General features: G+C 45.8%; 1 protein-coding gene across 1 annotated transcript in view; it reads left to right on the plus strand.

Annotated features, from left to right (window-relative positions):
• Positions 1-17,893, plus strand: part of LOC123747816 (venom protease) — a 469,133-nt gene that overhangs the window by 353,125 nt on the left and 98,115 nt on the right. Inside the window, exons 3-6 of the mRNA XM_069319452.1 lie at positions 9,348-9,413; positions 9,613-9,678; positions 9,828-9,952; positions 17,683-17,789. Of these exons, the coding sequence (XP_069175553.1) occupies positions 9,348-9,413; positions 9,613-9,678; positions 9,828-9,952; positions 17,683-17,789 (364 nt within the window). The remainder of the gene's footprint in view (positions 1-9,347; positions 9,414-9,612; positions 9,679-9,827; positions 9,953-17,682; positions 17,790-17,893) is intronic.

Raw genomic sequence — 17,893 nt, forward strand, 5'->3', positions numbered from 1 at the left:
CAGTAACCTCCTAACTGTTCTGCGCCTCAGTGCAGTCTACACCTGCCATAGCGGTTGCAATGCAATCAAATCAGTAGTCTTTCAATGACAACAATAACTAATGGGTTCACTGGCAACTCCAGCACCCTTCCTCAAATTAATCCTTACGTTAACACTCCGTCCCACGGACGATCAACAATCAATAACAAATGATTTACGTTAATAACAAAATAGCATTTATGTTAATAACAAGGTAACATTTACGTTAAATTAATAACTCTTACAACTGTCACTAGTAACGCGGAAATTACACAACACTCTACCCGTCGAGCATTCAGTGAGAAAATCCCATTAATCCCTGTACTTCCAGACAGCTGATTAACCTTTTTACTAGTTACGTTAATTTACGTTAATCGGTTACTAATCACTCAGCGATGGTAAACTCTGATTTACAATGTCCAAAGTGCTAAGAGAACGGTAATCACTCGTGATTACCTTTAGAGTAATTAATTACTATCCTCAAGATCAATAATTAAACAATTAAAATACGCAACCTTTCACACTGGCTCAGCAATTTACATTAAGGTATGAATTCCGTCTAAGCCTTCCATACTCAGACCAATTCAGGTGGCTAATAACAGTAATTAGCCCCACGTTTACGTTATTCTAAAATGACGTTACTCCTCCCACGAGTCAATCAAGTGCCGGTACTTCCGGGCAGATAAATAACGACGTTACGTTAATGGAACAATGTAGCCTTCGTGTGAGTCGATCAAACTAGGATCGAGGTTAATTACTTTGACTTCCTGAAACACGTCAATTACCTGGCCCACTGACCGTTAATTACGACAGACAATACTCTAATTCTTATCTGGCTGATGGCTAGGCTCCTCGAGACTACCGTAGCTGCTTGCAGGAAAGTAAATTAACCCAAACGTATTCTATGTTACTCAAATTGTCAAAGAACAAATTCTCTTAAAGCAATGGGCGTTCCCTTGGTTACGTTATATTAATTGCCTCGCAATCACCTCACTGAATACTGGACTTCGATGTCCTACCAGATAACCAGGAGAATATATGTGCACCCAAGTACTCGTCTACAGCCGAGTTCACCCACAACAATGACAAATCACACTAACAAATCACAGTGATTTACGTTACAATCCGGTTGAAATGACAATACTGCAGAACCTAGTAAAATAACATTTAGGACATGAACCCTCTAGAACACTGCCCCACAATGACCTTACTGAACTGCAATCACATACGGTGATGCTCAACACTAGCAACAATCACCATCAAATAACAGCCCCTTTGCAATAACACACACACGGCAAGCACTCTAATTTCCTGATATTAGAATACTGCACACACTCACTTACTTACTGTTGCAAATGACGCCAGTGCTCTCAATAACCCCTAGAACATAGGTCAAAATATTTCAATCACCACACAGTAAATGACACAATAACACTGGGCACCGTGACACTATGTTTATATATATATATATATATATATATATATATATATATATATATATATATATATATATATATATATATATATATATATAAAATTACTGCTGACACATGTAGCCTACAGCTATCAAATGTTATTGGGAACACTAAAGAGATTTCGCACTCCTTAAATCACATGGGTGAGTGATTTATCGATCACGCATGTCGATAAACACTCTCGAGAGTTACCTTACTCGACAGAGCGGTGGCGGGCTCTCCAGCCAGCCTCGTCACTCACCAAATTCTACCAAAATTACGTTAATTTATATATATATAAATATAAATCACACTTGTCATGGCCCTGGGAACAATACAAGAAATTAAGACCACACTGTGGTACACTCTACAATAATCATTGCCAGGAATCACTGGCGTTACACATACCTGAGCGCTCAGTGTTGGAATTCCACATCTGCAAGACCACACATGGAAATAATATCACTCCGTCCCACAGACGATCAAAAATGATTACCACAATGAATAATATAATTATTACATGGACATCCTCTCAGTCCTTGGCTAATCTATGTATACTCTGTTCCCGTGTGTACCACACACACACACACACACTGTACGTCTGTGTACACCAGACGTAAGTCCCTTTGGACTGACAAGATAACAACAAAGGTGAATATCTCCTCGCCCACAATTCACTCCACCTGAACAGGTGCTGCGTGACAATGTGACGGAACACTTGACCTCGAATTCAAGCTTTTAGAGACTAACTGATCACCAGAAATACACACATAAGTACTTACTCATTCACACTGCCGGCTACACACCATTCCCATATATCAGGCACCCCGCTTCCGGTGGCTGGCTCGCTCAGGGTGGCGTAGGCGGCGGTAGTACCTTACGTGGCTGAGTTCGCACCCTTGACACACCGGTGAAGTGTAGCGTTCGTACCCAGGTGACGCGCACAACGATAGCGTCTCACACAAACATGGGAAATCTACCTGACACTGACACGAATTTCCCCGTTCCCATCGACTGCTACAGAGCACTAGCAAGTCTAATCATCACTGGTATGGGATCTACGAGTCCGTTACTGCTCGTATGCACATTACCCCACGATCCCAGATCACTGTACCTCACCTACTGTACACAATGTCTTAAACCCCTCCAAGCGACGACTTCGGCCGGATTCTGTGACGATCGCTGTCGTTGGTGAAGCAGGAAGCATCAGCAGTTGAGTAGTCCAGCCACCACGATGGCCTATACTTCAATTTGGCCGAATTGAGTACAGGAAGCGTCTTGACAAGGTGACAGCTGGGTTCAGAATGATGCTTACACTGGCTATCCCCACGTCCTTCTCGAAATAACCAATGAGAGGAAGGCATACAGCGGCCTACCCCTCTCATCTAATCAGCGACGGTGTAGCATAGCCCCTAGGGCAACTCCAAGATGGCCGACCAATATGGAGGCTCAAGATGTTTACTAAGATGGCGGCTGTTTCCATGACAACGACTCAAGTAGCCAGCGAGTGCGGGAGGCCCGCAGCTCACCCCACGCCTGGGCCTAGCTGTTCCCGCGCAAAGTTGTCTCGCTCCAAGCTATACAATGAGATGATGCTATCGGCTCTAGCACTGTCCACAGACATGCCACCCCGGCCAGGGTAACATTTATGGACTGCTGATGACTGGGGCTCTCACATGAGCCCAAACACTAGATGTTTCGGTTGCTGGTTACCAAACTTAAGTCCACCCACTTAACAAGTGTACTGGCTCCCACAGGCATAAGAGCACTATTGTAAGTGAGCTGGTGAACCATCCCCTCACACCTTCTTTCTACCCGGTCTGTCATGTCTCCTGTGTCTTCTTCCTCGTCTCCCTCCGATCCTCCTTCCCATCCTTCTCCTCCATCTATTGACTCTCCCCGCCGCCTGTCGGTGCAGGTGGATGTCCATCGCTCTCCTAACGGCCGTCGTGTGTGTTCTCGTTCAGCTTCTCCTGTTGAGACGCTGGAATCCATTGCTCGGTACGAAGTTGCTGGGACACCGGTCTCTTTACGTCAGAAGCGTAAGCCTGACTCCTCTCCTTCCTCCTCCCCGGCGGGTAAGAAGGCTTCGCTTTCTTCCTCGGCCCCTACTACTGGCTCTATTGCTCCTTCCCCTCTCATTTCAGTGGTTGTGCCTCCTGTTCCTACTATGGAGGTTTCTTTGGCCCCTGCTTCCCTCTCGGTTGCTGCCCTTGCTGAGGTGCACTCCCCTATTTCTACACCCCCTCTTTCTGCTGCTGTCCTTGACTGCTCCTCTCCGTTGTCTCCTCCTCCGGACCCCGCCCGCCCACCTCTGGTCTGTTCTCCCGCCTCCTTCCATCCGTCTTTGCTCAGTTTACCCAAGCCCCCTAACCCTGAATTTGCTGACCCTGATCCCGACCCTGATATTCTTTAACATGCTCTGTTGCTCTTTCACCTTTGTTTCTTCCTTGTTCTCTGTTGTTGTCCTTTCTCTTCTCGTTGATGTCTATTCTTCAATGGAACATTCGAGGTTATTACGCCAATTTCCTCGAACTCCAACTTCTAATTTTACGGTTTTCGCCCCTATGTGTCTGTCTCCGGGAGCCGATGCTTGGTGCTCGTCCTGGTCGTTTTCGTGGCTATTCCTTTCTCTCCCCCCCCCCCAGTCATTGCTGGGGCTCCTAATTCTTCTGCTCTCTTGATTGATTCGTGCTGATGTTCCCTTTATCCTCTTACTTTTTCCTTCACCTCTCCATTGTTCTGCTGCTCGTATCTTTGTGGGGAAATGGTACACAGTTTGTTCCATTTATCTCCCCCCGAGTGTCCCACTTTCTCTTCCTGATTTGAAACACCTCCTGGACTCCTTGCCGGGGCCTGTGCTCCTGCTGGGTGATTTCAATTGTCGTCATTCTCTTTGGGGTGATGTTCTGACGACTACCCGAGGTCGCCTTCTTGAGCCGTTTATCCTCTCTTCTTCCCTGTCTCTTCTGAATTCTGGTGAGCCCACTCATTTGGACTTTCGGACTCGCTCCCTTTCCTGTCTTGATCTTTCTCTCTGCTCTTCTTCTCTTTACTTAGACTTCACGTGGCAGGTTCTTGATGACCTCCATGGAAGTGATCATTTCCCCATCCTTGTTTCCTTTTTCTCTTTTCGCCCTTCCCTCTCTTTCCCTAGGTGGCAGTTTGCTAAGGCGGACTGGACCCTATTTACCCTCAGTGCTGCTCTCTCTGACCTCTCTCTTCTGCCTCTCCCTCGTGCTCTCCTCCTTTTTCATGACACTGTCTTCGACACTGCCCTCCGCTCTATTCCTCGCTCTTCCTCTCGGGGTCCACGGAAGTGCGTTCCCTGGTGGAATGCGGACTGCACTCGGGCTCTCCGCTGTAAGCGTGCAGCCTGGAAGAGGCACCGCCGTAGGCAGACGAGCGATTCTTTTCTTTTCTTTCGGAAAGCGAGTGCGGTGGCCCGTAGGGCCATCCGTACGGCTAAACGTGAATGTTGGGCATCTTATGTCTCAACAATTATGTCCGAAACTCCTCTGCCCCAGATCTGGAAGCTTATCCGCAAGATAGCGGGTAAGTTCGTTCCCGATGTTTCACCGGTCCTTCACCTCCATGATACTCTTGTGGCGGACCCGTTGCAGGTCACTTCCGTACTGGGTTCCCACTTTTCTTCTGTTAGCTCTGGTCTTCATCTTCCCCAATCTTTCCTTCTTCATAAACCTGTCCTTGAGTCTCGTCCTTTAGATTTCTGCACTCGTCTTCAGCTTCCCTATAATGATCCCTTCTCTCTCTCTGAACTTCGTTCTGCCCTGGCCCTCTGATGTTCTACGGCGGCCGGCTCCGATGGTATTCATTATGAGATGCTTCGCCATCTCCCTCCGTGCACGTCTCAGTATTTACTGAGTCTGTATAATCGGATCTGGGAGTCGTCGTCAGTCCCTGAGGACTGGCTCGATGCCGTTGTCCTCCCTGTTTGCAAACCGGGGTCTCTGGGTACTTCCCCTAAGGATTTTACCCCTATTGCCCTCACAAGTTGTGTCTGCAAACTCTTTGAACGTATGGTTAACGTTCGTCTGATGTGGTTCCTGGAACACCATCACCTCTCCCCTTCTCAATTTGGTTTCCGCAAGTGCCGCAGCACGACAGATGTCCTGGTGAACTTGGAGGTCTATATTCGTACTGCTTTTGCTGCGAAGACCTCCGTTGTTGCCGTCCTTTTTGACCTGGAAAAGGCTTACGACACCACTTGACGGTATCATATTCTATCTCAACTTCATTCTTTTGGCCTTCGTGGTCATCTCCCTCTCTTTTTCCGTAGCTTCCTCTCTCGTCGTTTCTTTCGGGTGCGCCTTGGTACCGCTCTCTTTGCCTCTTTTCAGAAATACGAAGGTGTGCCCCAGGGTAGTGTTCTGAGCACTACTCTTTTTCTGGTTGCCCTCAATGGTCTTCTTTCCTCTCTTCCTTCAGGTGTCTTCTTCGCTCTCTATGTCGATGATCTTACCCTTTGCTGTCAGGGTGATGATTCGCCTCTCCTTCAGCGCCGGCTTCAACTTGCAATTGATGCCATGTCGTCTTGGGCCACCGATCATGGCTTCAAATTCTCTCCTTCTAAGACTTGTGCCATGACTTTTACGCGGAAACGGGTCGTTCTTCGTCCCTCTTTGTCACTTTATGGTCATCCCCTTGAGTACAAAGATTCCGCGAAGCTTTTGGGGTTATTCCTTGACACTCGTTTGTCAGGTCTCCCCATATCTCTTACCTCCGTGTTGAGTGCTCTAAGGCCCATACCCTCCTTCGGGTCTTGTCCCATACTTCTTTGGGGGCAGATAGGCGCACTCTCCTTGCTTTACATTCCTCTCTCGTCCTGTCTAAGCTCGATTATGGTTGCCCTGCTTACTCATCTGCTTCTCCTTCTACTCTACGCCGTCTTGATGCTTTGCACCATACTGGGTTGCGCCTCAGTTCTGGTGCCTTTCGTTCGACTCCCATCCTTAGTTTGTATGTTGACACTGGCTTCCTGTCTCTCCAAGACCGCCGTGATCACTACTGTCTTCGCTATCTTGCGCGGTCCTTACAACATCCTTCCTCTCGCCTCTGTCGTGCTTTAACTTTTACCCCTCCTGCGGTTCCTGTTCCTCTTCACCACCTCCCTCTTTCTGTCCGGTTATCTCGCCTACAGGACTCTCTTTCCGTTCGTATTTCTAATGTTTCTCCTCGTGTTGTTCCTTCTTTGCCCCCGTGGAGAGTCCCTCTTCCGCGGTTTTGTACATCCTTGTCCCGTATCACTAAAGCTTTTACCCCTCCTAAAGTTCTAAAACGCCTTTTCCTTGAGCACTTTTCTTCTCACTCCCACTCCGTTTCTATCTTCACCGATGGGTCTAAGTCTGCAGACGGTGTTGGCTACTCTGTTGTTTTTCCTGATCGCACTCATATGTGTCGCTTACCTCCGGAGACTAGTATCTTTACAATGGAGCTTTATGCTATTCTCTATGCTCTTCGTCTCCTGCTTTCTCGTTGTCAGTCTTCCTTTATAGTTGTTGTTGACTCTCGTAGTGCCCTCATGGCTCTCGGGTCCTTTAATCCGGTTCATCCAGTAGTTGTCGAGATCCAGCATTGGCTGTTTCTTGTTCACAATAAATTTAAGTCGGTTGAGTTTTGTTGGGTTCCCAGCCATATTGGTGTGTCTTTAAATGAGCGTGCGGATGCTGCTGCCAAGGAAGATGTCCGCTCTTGTCCCATCTCTCGTAAAGGTATTCCGTATTCCGACTTTTACCCGGTTATCCATTCCTCCGTCCTTACCCGTTGGCAGGCTTCTTGGTTGTCTGTTACTGGTAACAAACTACGTACTCTTAAATGTTGTGTTTCCTCGTGGCCGTCCTCCTTCCACCGTAACCGGCGATGGGAAACAGCTCTGGCGAGGTTGCGTATTGGCCATACTCGCTAAACCCATGATCAATTGATGGAGCGCCGCCCTGCTCCTTATTGTCCTAGTTGCATTGTCCCTCTTACGGTCGTGCATGTCCTTCTTGAATGTCCTGACTTCCAGGACGAGCGTGTGTCTTGCTTTTCGACCGCCCCTCGCGGTCACCTGTCCCTCAATAGAATTGTTGGTGACTCGGATACTTTTGATATCGTTCTCCTTATGCGTTTTTGTTCTCGTATTGGCATCCTTGGTGATATTTAGCGCCCTCTGATTATTTTGCGCATTTGATGGTGCTACATAGCCTTCCCGGTTTGGTGCCTTCTTTTGATAATTACTTACTTATTTACTTAGTAAGAATCTGATAATTAACGGATTCGTAACATGAGGTAAGCCACAACAATAGTATGAGCCAACAGCCGACAGCCTATTGGTATATGGGCACTGCAATCTATGGTCAAGAGTTAGACTAACTTTTATAAATGTCGTCATATATGCGAAACATTGGAATATGAGTGAGTATTGAAGATATTAGAGGTGTATATGTTTTGGGAATGAAAGAAGCCAAAATAGTACTTGCAACAATACATGACAAACAATCTATTATGCTTATCATACAGCCTCAGATGTATGATGAGGCTGAATGTATGTCTCCCATCCACACTTTAGTGGGTGGGAGGTTACCTGCATTGCCTGATCTTTCAGTTTTTCTCCTCTCGCTTTTATGTCTCTATCTATCTAGCCATATATATTTCTCATCTATAATATTGCTAATCACTAAAAAAGAGTGTCAGTATGCCATCATAATTAATAACATATACACAAAATATAATAGTTCCCCCTTTTGGTTCGAACCTGTGAATCGGCCTTTGGTTTTCGCTTGGCATGGGAGGAGAGGGCTCTGTGTTGAAGTTATATGTTTTATAATATTACGGCCAAAGTATGAACAGCAGAATATTCCTGGTAATTTTCCCGGGATCAATGGATAAAGATGCATATTACTATATAATATATATTTTTTAATTTTTTGTTTAAATATTTAGCTACAACTCAAGCAGGTGGTGCTGGCAGATAGGGCCAAAAATCGTCTTGGGGTCAAAATGTGACCCTATTGCCTTATTTCCTCTTGAATTCTGGCGACGCTGCCCAGTCAATATTTATTCCTTTCCCCAAACCATTGCCACTGTGAAGTTGGTTGAGGATAGCCCGGCATGGGAGATCGGGGAGCCGGTCGGCCGAGCGGACACCACGCTGGGGTTGTGATCCTGTGGTCCCGGGTTCGATCCCGGGCGCAGGCGAGAAACAATGGGCAAACTTTCTTTCGCCCTATGCCCCTGTTACCTAGCACTAAAATAGGTACCTGGGTGTTAGTCAGCAGTCACAGGCTGCTTCCTGGGGGTGGAGGCCTGGTCGAGGACCGGACCGCGGGGACACTAAAGCCCCGAAATCATCTCAAGATAGCCCCATGCATCTGGCTTCAAAACGTAGACAGGAAAACATTCTCTTTTATAGACCTAGATACAACCCACTTGTAGGAAAATATAACACCACACTACACAATCCCATTTGTCACAAGTAATACATCATTACATAAAACCACACAATAAATAATTTTATTGTTGAAGATTACAACATACCCAAAATCCTTGGAGCAAATGACAGTGTGAAACATTGTGGTCTAGTAGGAGTGGTTGACAGACTCTTACATATCAGTTATGTAACAAGCAATGGTTGGCCTGCCAGCATCACACATCTTCACGTATCAGTGAAAAACATGCTCAGATATTTAATTCAGACATAATCAGTGATGTCACATATTGTAGATTGCTAGCTGACATCACATAGAGCAGTAAATAATTTGTTCTCATTACTGTGTGACCAGTTTTGTTATTTCCCCCAAACATCACATATCGTTGTAAATGCCTATTTATAAACCTTTTCCAAATGTTTACAAATGAGCTTTAACATTGCAGGCAATGTTAGTGAGGACCGTGTGTCTCTTCCCGTCCTGGACGTCTCCTCCCCAACCATTAATTTGGGTGAGTTTTTTTGGTGACTAAGGATTCATTCAATTTTCTGTGGCATGTTTATTACACTGAAATTACTTAATTTCTGAAATTAAGTAATTCTCATTACTGTGTGACCAGTTTTGTTATTTCCCCCAAACATCACATATCGTTGTAAATGCTTATTTATAAACCTTTTCCAAATGTTTACAAATGAGCTTTAACTTTGCAGGCAATGTTAGTGAGGACCGTGTGCCTCTTCCCGTCCTGGACATCTCCTCCCCAACAATTAATTTTGGTGAGTTTTTTGGTGACTAAGGATTCATTCAATTTTCTGTGGCATGTTTGACAGCAGCTTATTACACTGAAATCTGATTATTGAATCTCATCATTTGAAAGAATGTTGCTCTTTCAAAATTCATATAAACAAGCAATTTTATTTTCCAGAATGTGGTGTGAGCAATCCTAGAACAATTTTTTTGGATTTTAGAACCAGTTCTAGCAGAGTGGCAGCCGCTAAGCCAATGGTGGTGGGTGGAAGAACAGCGAAGATCAATGCCTGGCCCTGGATGGTGGGTGGCCCTCGTTTTGTAGAGTTTTAGTTTCTACCAGACGTTTTTATCCGCAGAAAGGTAATTAAAGTTCGATAGACGAGAAGTCATGGCGTCTTCTCTGATGATTGACTTGTTACCTCAGGTTTCACACTTGACATAATGTGATACAATCAAGTAGATCAAATTTAATATTTTAGATTGTAAAAGAAAATTAATGTTCTTTTGTGAACAACAGTGATCTTCATAATTAAATGATAATAAAATTAATTAGCGCTGGATACATTGTCCGTCTTTAAAAAATTTAATATTTTGATTATATTTTACTGGTACTTGAGATATAAGACATGAACACCAGCTCTCAATGTTTTATATAAACATATCTCGATGTTTACATCAAAGGTCTCACCACCACCTCTCACAGCCACCATGTGCTCTCTCTTCTCTCTCAATGTTTACTGCACAGCGCTCACCACCACCTCTCACAGTCACTACGTGCTGCCTCCTATCTCAATGTTTACAGCATAGCTCTCACCATCACCTATCACAGTATGCTGCCTCCTCTCTCAATGTTTACAACAGAGCTCTTACCAGCACCTCTCACAGTCACCATGTGCTGCCCCCTCTCTCATTGTTTACATCACAGCTCTCACCATCACCTCTCACAGTATGCTGCTTTCTCTCTCAATCTTTATATCACAGCTCTCACCACCACCTCTCACAGTATGCTGCTTCCTCTCTCAATGTTTACAGCACAGCTCTCACCATCACCTCTCACAGTATGCTGTCTCCTATCTCAATGTTTACAACAGATCTCTCATCCTCACTTCTCACAGTCATTATATGCTCTCTTTTGTCTCTCAATAGGGACGTGAGTCTCATTTCTCAACGTCTCCCGTTAGAACTCTTTTAATTTCTGAACCGAGTGCGAGATGATATGGCTCGTCAGCTTGGTGATGAAGAGAGGGGACGACCATCGTAAAGAAATTTTGGTTTTCCCATAACATGAAGGGAAGCTGGTGCTCTGTTCCCTCGCTCATCAATTTAGGAGAGGTCAATAATTATAGCAATTACTATAGCTCCCTTACCAACCTGCAAGTATTTCTATGTCCTCATTATTGTTTATGACTACGGTAAACTCTCAGCGTATTGTTGCTGAATTTGAGGGTTTCGACGGCACATGTTCAAGTTGATGCTCTGGTCGGGAATTACTCAATGGATGCCAGTCGGTAACGAGTGACAATTCTTGTTTGCCCCTGTTCAAGTAGCCGTAATTGGGACCGCTGTTAATCAATTGTTGTTTCATGTTCTTGGATGAAGTAGAAGGTAAAGTAGAACTTAGTATAAGCTGAGGGAGAGGAAAGCTCTGGGCCTCCTAACGGGAGTCAAAAGTCGTCTTCTCCTAATATTAACCAATGTACAAAAAAGTGATGGATAAGTCAATCGTCCCCGTGAAGGGTGAGGCATGAGGCTGGCGGCTGACGCTGCTGTGCCTCGTGGCTGATAAACAGGGTCATGCATATGCTTGGTGACCTCCTCATCACCATCCCACATATGGTGTTTGGGGGTCTGGTAGCTGAGCGGACAGCAAGCAAGATTCGTAATTCTGTGGCCCGGGTTCGATTCCCGGACTAGGCAGAAACAAAGTTTCTTTCACCCTGATGCCCCTGTAACCTAACAGTAATTTGGTACCTGGGGGTTAGACAGCTGTTATGGAGCTGCTTCCTGGGTGTGTGTGTGTGTGGGGTGGGGGAATAAAATAAATAAATAAATTAGTTAGTAGTTAGTTACAGTTGAAAGGCGGGCCGAAAGAGCAGAGCTCAACCCCCGCAAGAATAACTAGGTGAATACGTAGAGAACCATCTGGAAGACTATCGGAACCCTCATCCAGTGACCTCATACAACACAATACGCGTCAGGCATATTGTGAACTATGGGTAACCAAATAGTGTTTGCCAAACTTCAGAATCCCGATAGGCTGCTTGAATTTAGACCCTAATCGAGGATAACCACAGCAACGTCTTCCAATGACCTCTGGTGTAGGAAGAACCAGACAACCATCACGCCACGATGAACACAACGAGCCGCCAACTCCCAGCAATTCTCAGTCATTACTTCTAGATTCAACTAGAAGATGAAACAATCTATCATTTGCCTGTGACCCCAGGTGTTAAATGTCCCGGATGTCGTAACAATCTGGATCGTTGAAGAGGAATCCCTGACGCCCATATTGAGACCGGAGATCATAACGTGTCACGTTGCTCGATGTCGTCCTGGCGACCACCACTCGTCGTCATCCAGTAGACGTCCGCTCGTCGTCAACCAGTAGACGTCCTCTCATCTTCAACCAGTAACGTCCACTCGTCGTCAACGAGAGTTCCGAGCGAATCATCCGACCGCACCGATAGTGAGAAAGCATCTTCCATCAAGACTGCTGACTGTTGATCTTCACCAAAACCACCGTTGCACCGCTCGATGTTGTCGACGATGTAGGACCCAAACTGTTGTTCAGCAGTGCCGCAGCCTTACAGTTTCTCTTCAACCCTGTCATTCTCATTGCTCTCCAGGACTTTGCGATAGCTGTCACCGACGTCGTCGCCAGCATCAACGACCAGAACTCTTCACCGAGTGCTGTCACTGTTAAGTTCATCACTGAAACTGACACCCCAACTCGCCACCATGAAGGTTACTTTTACATCGCCTGAGGGAGCTACTTTTGCTGCTGACAATGGCTTTTGATGCTTTGACATCATTAGCACACCTCACCAGATCACCGAGGAACGCTACTACACTCCAACATGGATTTAGAGCGGGAAGATCCTGTCTGTCACAGTTATTCAACCACTATGACAATGACAGAAGCCTTAGAAGAAAAACAAAATGCAGATGTATATACAGACTTTGAAAAGGCCTTCAACAAATGTGACCATGGAATGGTAACCCATAAAATGAAAGCAATAGGAATATCGGATAAAGTTGGGCGTTGGATTTTTAACTTTCTGTTAAACAGAGTGCAGAGAGTGACGGTCAATCAAATAAGATCAAGCCCAAGTGAAGTGAGAAGCTTTGTACCCCAAGGCACAGTCCTTGCACTGCTGTTATTTCTTATTCTTATCTCTGATAGAGAAATATACTAGTCACAGTTTCGTGTCATCTTTTGCAGATAATAAAAAAAATCTACATTACAATTTGTTCTGTAGAAGACACTGAAAAACTGCAGGGAGATATTAATAAAGTTTTCGGATCTATCTTGAGATGATTTCGGGGCTTTAGTGTCCCCGCGGCCCGGTCCTCGACCAGGCCTCCGCCCCCAGGAAGCAGCCCGTGACAGCTGACTAACACCCAGGTACCTATTTCACTGCTAGGTAACAGAAATAGGGTGAAAGAAACTTTTGCCCATTGTTCCTCGCCGGCGCCCGGGATCGAACCCGGGACCACAGGATCACAAGTCCAGCGTGCTGTCCGCTCGGCCGACCGGTGCCCATTACTTGCCGGAACAAAGGTGGATACATTCAAGAAGCACTTACATAAGTTCTTGCAAGAAGTGCCAAATGGGCTGTGGTGGATATGAAGGCCTGCAGGCCGCTCGAAGCAAAATCATGTTGGATGGATTATGAGAACGTTCAAATACAAAGACCCCAGAGCAAAGCTAATACTATTTAAGTCACTGTTGCTGTCCCGTCTTGAGTATTGCCCGGTACTCACTTCCCCGTTCAGAGTAGGAGAGATCTCTGAATTAGAGGGAATACAGAGAACATATACAGAACGCATAGAAGCGTTAAAACATTTGAATTATTGGGACCGTCTCAAAGCTCTCAAAATGTACTCATTGGAAAGGAGGCGAGAAAGGTATCAAATATACCTTTTCCTTCGAAATATACCATTTCCTTCCTGGCCTTCAAGTATCTTCCATGTATCATGGAAGATACTTGAAGGCCAGGAAGGAAATGCAGAATAGAACAAATGAAGAGTAAAGGTACCACGATCAGAGAACACTGAACATCAGTGTTCCACAGCTGTTTAACACCCTCCCTGCAAGCATTAGAATTATTGCCGGAACAAAGGTGGATACATTCAAGAAGCACTTACATAAGTTCTTGCAAGAAGTGCAAATGGGCTGGGGTGGATATGAAGGCCTGCAGGCCGCTCGAAGCAACAGCATGTTGGACCAAGTTATCACAAGTCGAGCCTGGCCTCAGGTCCGTCTATGAGATTAGAAGAAATCACAGAACACTTTCCAGGTATTATCCAGGAGTACTCCAATATCCCTCGGGACCCCAATCTCCTAAAGTACCCCAATTTCCCACGGTACCCCAGTATGTTACACTACCCCAGTGACCCACGGCTCTCCCCAAAGATGCAAACCGTTAGTGCCCCACGGCACCACAGTATGCTACTGTACCCCAGAGTCCCACGGCTCTCCAGTTCCATACAGCACCTTCGTGTTCTACGACACCTCAGTATGCTACAGTACCCCAGTGTCTTACGGCACCACAGAATGCTACAATACCCTATTGTCCCACGGCACCCCAGAATGCTAAAGTACTTCAATGTTTCACAACCCCCAAGTATGCTACAGTACCCCAGTGTCCCACGGCACTCCAGTAAGCTACAGTATCCTATTGTCCCACGGCACCCCAGAATGCTTCAGTACCCCAGTAGACCACGGCACCACATTATGCTACAGTACCCCAGTGTCCCACGGTACCCCGTTATGATACAATACCCCAGTAATCTACGGCACCTCAGTTTGGTACAGTACCCCAGAATGCTACAGTACCCCAATGTCCAATTGCAACCCATTATGCTACAATACCCCAGTATTCCACGGCACCTCAGTATGATACAGTATCCCACTATGCTACAGTACTCCAGTGTCCAATTGCAACCCATTATGATACAGTACCCTAGTTTCCCACTGCACCCTATTATACTACAGTACCCCAGTGTCCCACGGCACCCCATTATACTACAGTACCCCAGTGTCCCACGGCACCCCATTATGCTACAGTACCCCAGTGTCCCACGGCACCCCATTATGCTTCAGTACCCCAGTGTCCCACGGTTCTCCAGTATGATGCAGGACTTTTGTGTACCATGGGTCACAAATGTATTTGGCACCCTAGTGTACCATAGCACCCTAGATACCATGGCACCCTAGTGTACCATGGCACCCTAGTGTACCATGGCACCCTAGTGTACTTTGGCACCCTAGTGTACCATGGCACCCTAGTGCCCCCATATCAAGCTAGTTTACTATGGCACCCTAGTGTACACTCGCACCCTAGTGTACTATTGCACCCTAGTATTCTATATCAACCTAGTGTACTATGGCACCCTATTGTTCAATGACACCTTTATGTACCATGGCACCCTGGTGTATTATAACAAACTGGTCTACCATTGCACCCTATAGTGCATATATATACTATTGGGTGACATATACTATGTCACCCTAGAACACCATTGCCCCCTAGTGTATTATGGCACCCCAATCCACCATGACACCCGAGTGAATCATGTCTCCCTAGTGTACTATGGCACCCTTGCGTACTATGGGACCATAGTATACTATGGCACCATCGTGTACCATGGCATCATAGTGTACCATGGCACCATAATGTCCTATATGACCCTAGGGAACCATGGCACCCTAGTTTACTATGGCTCCCTTGTTTACCGTGGCACCCTAGTGCAATATGGCCCCCAAGTGTACTATGACACGCTAGTGTACCATAGCATCCAAATGCACCATGGCACCCTAGAGTGCCATGGTGCACTGTACGGTGCCATATGGTTCCCTAGTGAACTATGGCACCCTAGTTTACCGTGGCATCCTAGTGTACTATGGCACCCTAGTGTACTATGGCACCCTAGTGTACTATGGCACCCTAATGTACCATGGCATCCTAGTGTACTATGGCACCCTAATTTACTAAAGCAACCTTAATGTACTATGGGACTCTTATATGTACCCTGGTTCTCTAGTGTACAATGTCACCCTATTTTTCTATGGTACCCTAGTGAACTATAGCACACTATTGTATTAGGGCACCCTGGTGTAACATTGCCTCCTAGTTTACTATGGCATCCTTGTGTACAATGGCACTGTTGTATACAGTGGCACCCATAGTGTACTCTGGCACCCTACTTACTTTGACACCTTATTATACTATGGCACCCTAGTGTATCATGGCACTCTCGTGTAGTATGGCACCCTAGTGTACTAAAGCAACCTTGTGTACTATGGCACCTTAATGTACTATGACACTCCTATGTACCCTGGTTCCCTAGTGTAAAATGTTCCCCTATTTTTCTATGGCACCCTATCTTACCATGTCACCCTACTGTACTCTGGCACCCTAGTTACTTTGGCAACTTATTATTCTATGGCACCCTAGTGTAGTATGGCACCCTAGTGTAGTATGGCACCCTAGATAGCAATGGCACCCTAGAATACCATGACACCCTAGTTCACAATGAGACCCTAGTGCACTATGGCTCCCTAGTGTACTATGGCACCCTAGTGTACTAAAGCAACCTTGTGTACTATGGCACCTTAATGTACTATGGCACTCTAATGTTCCCTGATTCCCTAGTGTACAATGTCACCCTATTTTTCTATGGCACCCTAGTGTACAATGTCACCCTATTTTTCTATGGCACCCTATTTTACCATACACCCTAGTGTACTCTGGCACCCCTAGTTACTTTGGCACCTTATTATACTATGGCACCCTAGTGTAGTATGGCACCCTAGATAGCAATGGCACCCTTGAATACCATGACACCCTAGTTCACGATGTAGTGTGATGTGTCCCTAGTGTACCATGGCACCCTAGTGTAGTGTGGCACTTTTTGTATCATTACACCCTATAGTGTACTTTGACACACTAGTATACCATGGCACCCTAGTTAACCATGGCACCCTAGTATACAATGGCACCCGAGGGCAGCATGGCTCCCTAGTGAATTATGGCCCCATAGAGTACTATGGCACCATAGTGTACCATGGCACCATAGTGTACCATGTCACACTAGTGTACTATGCAACCCGTTCTCGCAAATTCGTAAAGTCAATATTGACTTATTAACTACGTGCATAGGTGATATACTAAACCTAATAGATACCCTTAAAAAAGATTCATAGAAAACACCGACCTTACCTAACCTTGTTAGTATCTTAAGATAAGCATCTTATTGCTTCGTAATTACAATTATAACTTAACCTATACCTATTATAGGTTAGGTAATAATTGTAATTACGAAGCAATAAGATGCTTATCTTAAGATACTAACAAGGTTAGGTAAGGTCGGTGTTTTCTATAAATCTTTTTAAGGGTATCTATTATGTTAAGTATGTCACCTATGCACATATTTAATAAGTCAATATTGACTTATTAAATTTGCGAGAACGGGTTGACTATGTCACACTAGTGTACCATGGCTCCCTAGTTTACTATCGCTCCCTTGTGTACCGTGGCACCCTAGTGTACCATAGCATTCAAATGTACCATGGTACATTAGGGTACCACGTCAAGACGTTTGTCTCCTGAACGTTAAGGGAGACGTCAAGACGTTTGTCTCCTCAACGTTAAGGGAGACGTCAAGACGTTTGTCTCCTCAACGTTAAGGGAGACGTCAAGACGTTTGTCTCCTCAACGTTAAGGGAGACGTCAAGACGTTTGTCTTCTCAACGTTAAGGGAGACGTCACCCTCAGCTGACTGTAATGTTAACCTTTTACCTGCAGGCGTTGTTGGGGCAGCGGGGCCCCAAGCTCAATATCTCCTGGTTTTGCGGCGGTGTCCTTCTCAACCCTCGTTGGGTCCTCACTGCTCAACACTGCTTCCGAGACCAGTAAGTGATGTCCCTCAGCAGGTCCCTGAGTGATGTTCCTCAGCAGGTCCCTTTGTGATGTCCCTCAGCAGGTCCCTCGATCATGTCCCTCAGCAGGTCCCCCG

Source organism: Procambarus clarkii, chromosome 93 (genome assembly GCF_040958095.1).
Source record: "Procambarus clarkii isolate CNS0578487 chromosome 93, FALCON_Pclarkii_2.0, whole genome shotgun sequence".
NCBI lineage: Eukaryota > Metazoa > Arthropoda > Malacostraca > Decapoda > Cambaridae > Procambarus > Procambarus clarkii.